Here is an 8,793-nt window from a genome sequence, read left to right on the forward strand (position 1 = left end):
TGCCCTAAATATTTTAAAGCAGGGAAACCAGCAATTCTGGGTCAAATTCTACTATGGAGAAACACCAGACCAGATCCACAGTGCTGGTTTCAGTGGGACTACAGTAAGACATGCTATAGGAAGATTATTTTAATTACTGTAATGTCTAAGGGCCACTCTAATGGACTGATTACTAGATGCTGGGCAAATATGGAACAAAGGGGTGGTCACTGCCTGAAGGAGATTATAATGTTAATAACATCCCTTAGGTCATGGTGGTCTAAGCTAGAAGGGAGGATGGAAATGATTCACATTACTGAGCAGTGACTCTGCAGACTGATGATGGGCAATGCTCGAACACTCCGTGGCTGCAGGGGATGGCAAGAGGTGTTTAAAGAGTTGGGGTAAGGAACACAGAGGAGGCTCTGTGATGGAACCAGGAGGTTGGATTTCAATTACCCACTCAAAAAACCAGAGAATTAGAGTTTTACAATTAAGATATGAGTTTGAGCAGATTAAAGGGAAGTAATTTTGCACTGCTACCAAACTGGACATTTCCTAACGCAAAAGAGTATTTTCAAAATTAAAGAAGAACAAAACTGAGGAAGACTCTGGATGACTAGCAAGGCTACACTGTATTGACTTTTGCAGAAGGAGCTTTTGTGTGAATTTGGAATATTTAAATGAGTTTGAAAATCCAATCATTTTGTTTTGATTGCCTTTCTTTGAATAACTTACACCTGCATTTACTTTAATACATGTATTTACTGTAATCTAGTTAGAGGAGGGAACATGGTTTTAAGTAAAAACTGATTCCTGAATATTTTCCAGTAAATATCTAGTTTTGATCATAATTTTATCATGGCTTTTCAAAAAGGCAAAAAGCTACTGTTTTAATCCACTATTTTTAACAGTTCTTTCCCTCTGAATAAGGAAATATAATTTGTTCACACCAGTTTGGCTGTTCAGTAACTACATGTTCCCGAAATATTCACCAAATTACCATATCGTCACATATGTAAGTAAGCCTTACATTATTTTCTGTAAAAAGTCACAAAAAAGAAAGGCCCTGCAATGCCTGTGACTGTGGATTACACATATGATGGGTGACATGAAAAAGAAATAACACCCTGAGGTTCCCTCTCCTGTTTCTGCTCCCCTGCCCCGAGATCTTGCCCTCTAACCCCCCCACCTCCGCTCCATCCCGGAGAAGGGAAAATGAGACCTCAGGATTATCTCAACATGGGAAATACGTATAAATACATGGTCTGAGGTGCAGGTTTGCTAAGCTGAATCTGCTCTTACAGGTCCAGTGCAGGTTGCGTTGTACGCGGTGGAATTCTGCACCAGGCACTCGGGGTGGCAGGGGAGGCACTTGGAGTCCCTTTCAAACTCTCTCGGCTCCCTGGAAAACAAACAAAAAGAGAAATAATTAAAAAACAGGCCGATTAGTGAGTGATAAATTGTGGTCATCTCTCTTTTTCCTGACTTTTCCAGTCTAAATAGATCGGGGCGATGGTACTGAGACAGGAGAAGGTGCAGGGAGATCCTCCTGGTTACACCGGTAGCACTTGCTCAGCGCAACCAGGGAGAGGTAAGAGTAAGGGAAATTTGGTTGACGGTGAAACACATGGTACTCCAGATTGCACACTACAAATTAGTTTACTTTCCCTTTTAAGCTAACAACACAGAATATTCGCAATGATTTCCAAAGGCTTTTAAATGGTAGTGATGCAAAGAGATCAGCAAAAACAGTTCAAGTGATTCCAAGGCTCCAAATAATAATTAGGAAAGTTAAACAGCAATGCACTGATAATTAAATTCATGCCCTCCCTACAACACATAATGAATCATTAAAATATGAAAGTTGGGAACAGATGGTTTCAATAGCAATAAAGCTGTTCCACTTCAAGTAATGGTGTTATTAATTAAACTAAATCTACTCATCATTTGACACAAAAAATGCCCAGATCTGCCCTTCAGGTCATAATAGCTGCTGGAGGGAATTCACTTACGAAAAAGACAGCTGCTGAACTGCAAGTTGCTAGACAAATACAAACATCAGGGGCATCAGCACCCTGTCAAGTACTTGCTTAACACTCATGATTTTTAAAAGTCAAACTTCGAAAGATGTATTAAAAAAATCCATGTAATTTTCAGTGCTAGCCATGCCTTTCCTGCCTACATCACCTGTTGAACTGACTGAAAAGCCCAGCCGAGCTGCAGTCCTGACACACAGGCAGCGATACATTTTCCTCGGCCCTAGCGAAGCCGAAGCAATAATTTTACCTGAAATTGCTGCTCCCAGTGCTTTTCGGATGAAAGCTCGTTGTCCCTTGATGGCAACTTTGCAAATTGCAAGGGTGAGCCGCTCATTTGAGCAACTATAAGAGTCCCTTTGCAGTAAGGAAGCCTACCGAGCAGTAAAGCCCTGGCTCTGGGGGTGACTGAGCTCCTGGTGACTGCAACTGGCTCCGGCTCTTGCCCAATGCGCTTGATGTGACAGGCATAGCTTGGATTGTCATGGAGGGCTTTAAGCTCCTTTATTTCTTAGGGGAAGGAAGCATAAGGCTTAGCCTCCTTGGGCCTTCAGATAGTCTCCTCATGGCCTTGAGGGGATGTTTTCATGGCAGTCACCGTGGCAGGAGCAAACTCCTAAGCAATGCTGAACGGGGAAGGAGAGCTACCTCAGCTCGCAGCTTTTCCCTCTTTTTACGTACTGTGCTCACACAACATCTGTGCAAAGCTGGTGAAATCCTTTCTTCCTAGCTACAACATGTTCTAAAACCCCAAACCCCCAAATCATCGCCAAACCTCAAGCACTCCCCAGACACCTTACCCTTGCAGGATATTGCACTGTTTCACACACTCCTTCTGGCGATCAAAAAACCTGCAGGAGAAGCAGTGGAAGGGCCCAGGGCCCCAGCAGCCCACGTCTGAGCACAGGGGGTCACAAACATGCCTGGCAGCAGCTGGGAGAAAAAGAGACAAGAAAAAAGGCCATGGGCGTTAAGGCAGGAGAGAGGGCAAACATAGCACTGCGAGTGACTCCCTCCTGACCAGCCAGTTTCTCCAACCTGTTCCAAAGCAGACGTGAAGGCACCTGCCTTCTACAACACGAGAAGGGACATGGCCACCAGCGCTACAGCTGTGTCCACGGTGCCTGTGCAGTATCGGGAAGCTGCATGCGGCTACTGCTTGCTCACACTGCCACCCTCAACTGCACCTCCAACAGCCCAAGGCACATGGTGTGCACCATTGCCTGCGAAAAGGGCTTCGTCCTCCGCTCCAGCAATGGGAAGAGCCTGGGCTCCATGCAGCAGGAGGTGGTGCTGACATGCAGCTCGGGGTGGTGGGACAGATCTGTGACTTGTGAATGGTCCTCGCAGTGTGGAAGAGGAATAAGCATGCTTCTCTTAATTCCCAAAGCCTGAAGTTAAGAGTGACTTCTGGCCTTTCAAAATAAAAACAAGCTCCTCTGTGACAGCTTAACAGCCGTGTAATAAAGCTAAACCAGTACCAGGCTGAGAGAGTTGGGGTCGTTCAGCCTGGAGAAGAGAAGGCTCCGGGGAGACCTTATTGCAGCCTTTCAATACTTAAAGGGGACTTATAACGATTTTTTACCAAGGTCTGTAGTGACAGGACAAGGCAATGGTTTTAAACTGAAAGAGGGTAGGTATAGATTGGACATAAGGAAGAAATTTTTTACGATGAGGGTGGTGAGACACTGGAACAGGTTGCCCAGAGAAGTTGTGGATGCCCCATCCCTGGAAGTGTTCAAGGTCAGGTTGGTCGGGGCTTTGAGCAACCTGATCTAGTGAAAGATGTCCCTACTCATGGTAGGGGGGTTGGATTAGATGATCTTTGAAGGTCCCTTCCAACCCAAACAATTCTGTGATTCTATGATCAATTTCCAAAATACAACAAATTCATATTCTGCAAAGAGAAATAACTAGATTTTGGCCCAGGGACCACTGCAGTCTACAGCAGCATGGTTGAACAACAGCTTCGACCCTGTCAAAAAACTCCAAAGTTTTGACTTTGCTTCTGTATCCTTCAACCTACATGGCTTCACTATGCCCATCGTGATGAAGCAGCTCCTTCCCGTCTGCTGGACACCATGAAGCTCACATCCTCAGTGGGAAAAAAATCCCACTTTTCCCTCACCACCTTCATTAAAGCAATATCACTGATGAATTTTGCAGCCAGGGGAATAGGGAGAAAAAAGCCTTGCTCGAATAACTCTTGCATTTTAGCACAAGCTTCCACAGGGGGCAGGAAGGCAGCGTTGACTTACCACACTCATTTTTATTTCTGTTCTGTATAATCTTTGTTTTCTGGCTCTGAGTTGCAAACAGGCTGCGCCAGTCCATGGTGTCAGCATAGCAGAGGTTCTTGTTCTTCATAATGACAACATCTCCGTCACTTATTTCCTTGAGGGACCGCAGCCCCAGTGACTGTATTTTCAAGTTAACAATGGCAAGGGAATACTGGCCACTAAAATGGAGATGGGCAAAAAGAAAAAAACACAGAAGAAAGAGAATTAGTACACAGGGTTTAACTCAGCACATTTTTCTTCTGGTTTTCAAACATGTGTTGCTGCGAACTCAAGACATCGCTCAGCCCTCTAAGCTTAACACCTGGTACATGACATACCTGTCATAAAACAACTTCAATACTCGTATCTGGTTTTGCACGGGTATTTTAAGCTAAAACTGGCAGGACATGTGCGTCCTGCCAAGTAAATGATGTGCAACAGTGGTTGTAGGTAGAGCAGCTATTATTTTTTGCTCTTCCCCCAAGCCACCCTTCCTCTCGGGGTAAGCCCAGGTGGGCACCGGATGCACTGCCGATGTCCCCACTGCCTGGCAGCCACAGTCTCCATCCCCGACTGCCCAGCTACCTCAAATCCCAAAGTGCTTCTGATCACATCGTAACTTGCCCTGGACTGCAAAGAGTGCTCTCTGTCCTGCTTGCGCTTCCAGGCTGGTGGGGGAGAGCCTGGTCCTAGAGCAGGCTCAGGGCAGCCCTCCACATGCAGCACAGAGCTGAGGGTCTCATTCTCCGAGGGCACATTATCTACTGATACAAAGATGGTGCTCGACTCCTCACAGGCTTTTTCCCATTTTGCATTAGTTTGGGGACCTGCGTCTCACCGCTTGGTACCTTGGTGCGCTCAGACAAACGCAGCTCTAAACAGAGTTTCTTTTGCAGTTGCTCTGACACGATTGACTTACTGTTGCTTGGTTCTGCCTCGTATAATCTCCAGATTTTCGAAAGCATAGAGATCAGTAGCATTATCGGGCCAGGCCTGAATCAACAAAAATCCTGAAATGAAGAAGATTAAAAAATAATAATAATAAAAATAAAACCGTGGTCAGTATTGGCAGCAGAACCTCCTTCTCAAGCTCCTCCTGCACTGGAAGAAGGTGCTTGTGCTTATCTGAGAATCTCAAAGTGAAACATGACATTTTAGGGAGCAGGGAGATATTTTTAAACCCCGTTTTATAAACAGTTTATTTCTTAGCCCACCATGAGGGCTTAGGAGCGCAAGAGACGAGTGTCGGTAAGCCGCACATCCTGCCACACCGAGCCGCCAGTGATGACTTGGTGATGTCTCTTGCCAGCAGATACCCAGGCTGAGAGGCTGCAGGAGAAAGGCATTGCTCCGTCCCATTTGTGAGCTGCCCTCAGGGAAGAGAAAAACTGAAAATAAAGCAGAAATGGAGCAGAAGAGACAGCCACTTGGAGTGGATTTGCTAAGGCAAGCAGATTACCCTGCTCAGCTGAGGTGCTTGGGAGCACGGGCAGAATTTGGGAAGTTGCAGGCTGCTGTATGAAGCTCTGAGGTTAGTCATTGCTACCCCGACGTGAACCAGAAAGGTAAAGGACAGAAAGAAAAGGGGAACTGGAGTCACGTCTGTGGACCCAGCTCTGATGTTACGCTCATTTTATAATGGGCTGAACAAAATTGCTCTTAATTGATACTTGGTGCAAGACTTGGCTCTGCTGGCCACTTTGTGCTCGTGGAGACACATTCACCCCAAGGAAGAGCTCTTCAGGCTGGAGAGGGTGTCTCCGCAAGGATGATGCAAGCCACTGAGCACGCTTCCCTAAGGAGCTGCTGAAAGGTTTTCCACAAATAGAAACATGCTTGGCTTTTTTTAGCCGGAATGGCACGCCTCTGCATCACCACATACTTCTTGGGTGGCTGAGGATCTCCTCTGCTTTTAGTCTTTGCTAGGGCTGACAGTTCAGCAGAAGGGATGGTCTGGCCAAACGACACACCTCGGATGGGAGGCCAGTATGAGTTACGTGGGCGTTAATGCTGGCGAGGCGCTGCTGACCACCTTTGTGAAGAGTGACCCTCGGTAGCTCAGAGACAAAACCCGTTTGCTTGTACTTCTCTTCATGTGCTTAAAAAATTTCCCTCCTCTCCCTTTGTGTTTTTGGCAGTACCGATCAGAGACCATCTCAGCTTAAAACCCATTGCTCACCTGATATTTCTTTGACTGTTTTGAAGACATCCAACTTCTTGGGGTCCAAGGGTAGGGTCTTCGTGAAGGAATCGCTGAAAAACACAGAATGAGAAATTGGGAAAAGAATGGCTTAGCCTGAATTTCTCCTTAGCCCTTCTCCTCCAGTGCTAAACGACCAGTGTGCAACTCACCCTAGAAATGCAACTGGGAGAATGCTGACGTCCCCGTTGATCTTCGTACAGTTTTTGAAAGAGTCGATGTTTGTGGCGTTTATGGAGAGGATCCCTTTAAGTTCACCTATTCCAATGCCGTTGCACACTGTTAAAAGAGAGATACAAAAGTCAGGGGGGAGAAGGGTGAAGCCGATCACATGGAAGGGAACAAACATGAAGATGCCATTAGTCCAGAAAGCACTCCCATATGGTCAAACCTATCACTGTAAGATGAGTGTCATAGATCTTTTGCCTACTTTTGCTTTTCAGAAAGCACCACAGGACAAATGCTTCCTGCTTGCCCAGCTGCGCAGCTCTGGTCCGAGCATCTCTGCACACAGGCTCTGGCATACGCCCTTGTCTCTCTTTGTCTCATTTTCATTTTATTCCCCTTGATGAAACACCGGGAAGGACAAATGAAGGAGAATGCTGATGTGCAAGATACACATGCACATGATGCACAGTTTATCTACTGTACTTGTGGTGTAACCCAGTTGGAGAGCATGCTCCACAGCCATGTTTCCTGATCAAACCACTTGTCAGATCTCCAAACTATCAGTGGTTATTTATTATTGAATTTGCACTTAATTAAGGTCAGAACTCCATGTACTTTTTCTAATAAGTTACCTATCATCTCAAAGCTTTACTGGTTTATTCCATGCTTTTTATACCTTTGCTGCATAGCCCATCACACTTTTTACACTTCCGAACACCATTTTCTTCCACTTCATAAGTATCAGTATTGCATGAGCGAACGCAGGAGCCGTGGTCCGTCACCACGTAGTTGTCTGGAAAAACAAGGATACAAAGGTCATCAAAATACAAGAGGGATGCATTGGGGGCTGCACAGGCACTTCAGTACTAGGAAGAAAAAGGGGTTTTGACCTTTTGGCATACTTAGCAAAGTACAGGCATTAATTATTAATTCTCACGAACATCCTTTGAAGGTTGACAGACATACAATGCTATTACCATTGTACAGAGAGGGGAATGGTCACAGAAGGATAAAACAACATTGCCAAGGTCAGGCTGTGCAGCAGTGCCATAATCGGGATCAATACACAGCACCTCTGATCCCTCACCTTCACTCCCTCTTCCAGGCTAAGGGTCAGGCAGGGCAACGGTCAACCTCAGAAAGGGATATCAGTTCTGTAAGCTAAACCCTCTCTTACATATGTCTTGATGGGTTAAAAAACCATGGACATGGAATAGCATGAAAGAAAAAGCAAGCATCTGTAGAGGAAGCAATGATCGCAGGCCTTGAGAGGGAGTATTTGAACCAATTACTTTCTATCAGTCCTAATTAAGAACCAGTTAAGAGTTGATAATGCTTTGGTAATCCACATGATTGATCCCATATGGCTTGTTTGGCTGTTGTTTTGATGATTCTCATAAGATGCTTTTTTTTCCCCATCAAAAGAAAAATCTTCAGAAGTCAAAATTTAATGGTTAAAAATCAGGGAAGGTGATGGATGCAGCCAGTTTGAAGTGGCTGTCTTCTCTACCAGCTATCCTCTCATTTTTGTCATCTGTTCCTGGTTCCCACAGAAGCTGAGGAGAACAAGAAGTGCTTTTGCACTTGGCCATAATGCAGAGGGATGACACAGGTCCCTTCTCACCTCCCTCCAACCCCCCACCTCCTCTGTGGCTGTGACCTGGAATAAACTTACGTGGACATTCCCTCACACAAGTGGCTCCGAAGCTGTATTTTCCATCAGGGTTGACATCCATCTGATAGGTGGTGGGGTTATACAGGACCAACGGGGGACACGTGTCCTTGCATGTAGCATCATCTCGAAACTTGCGACATGCCTGTCGTTGAACAACAGCAACCATTAAACTACTTTCTCCTTAAAAAGCGACAATGGTTTTACATTAGCTCTTTAATAACACTCTGATGGGCTCATCTGTTCCCTGCTTAGCTCTAATGGAAACCCCAAGCACCTACAGGATGGTCCCTCATGTTTTGAAGGTGAAAAGTTGCTTCAGGTTGGGCAATTGAGCTTAGTATTTGGAAAAAAAGAGAGAACATGAGGTTTTCTTGTTCTGAATAAGGAACCTTGGCACTCCGGTGGAGAGCTGCTGGGATTCACGTGGGAACAGGAGCAAATCTGCATGCCTTA

The 8,793-nt window shown here is 45.5% G+C and overlaps 1 protein-coding gene across 1 annotated transcript in view; it reads right to left on the reverse strand.

Annotated features, from left to right (window-relative positions):
* Positions 1-8,793, reverse strand: part of EGFR (epidermal growth factor receptor) — a 46,251-nt gene that overhangs the window by 28,371 nt on the left and 9,087 nt on the right. Inside the window, exons 6-13 of the mRNA XM_009321583.1 lie at positions 8,341-8,482; positions 7,342-7,458; positions 6,650-6,776; positions 6,477-6,550; positions 5,217-5,307; positions 4,277-4,476; positions 2,819-2,951; positions 1,285-1,384 (exon numbers count right to left, since the gene is read on the reverse strand). Of these exons, the coding sequence (XP_009319858.1) occupies positions 1,285-1,384; positions 2,819-2,951; positions 4,277-4,476; positions 5,217-5,307; positions 6,477-6,550; positions 6,650-6,776; positions 7,342-7,458; positions 8,341-8,482 (984 nt within the window). The remainder of the gene's footprint in view (positions 1-1,284; positions 1,385-2,818; positions 2,952-4,276; positions 4,477-5,216; positions 5,308-6,476; positions 6,551-6,649; positions 6,777-7,341; positions 7,459-8,340; positions 8,483-8,793) is intronic.

Source organism: Pygoscelis adeliae, unplaced genomic scaffold (assembly GCF_000699105.1).
Source record: "Pygoscelis adeliae isolate BGI_AS28 unplaced genomic scaffold, ASM69910v1 Scaffold40, whole genome shotgun sequence".
Classification (NCBI taxonomy): domain Eukaryota; kingdom Metazoa; phylum Chordata; class Aves; order Sphenisciformes; family Spheniscidae; genus Pygoscelis; species Pygoscelis adeliae.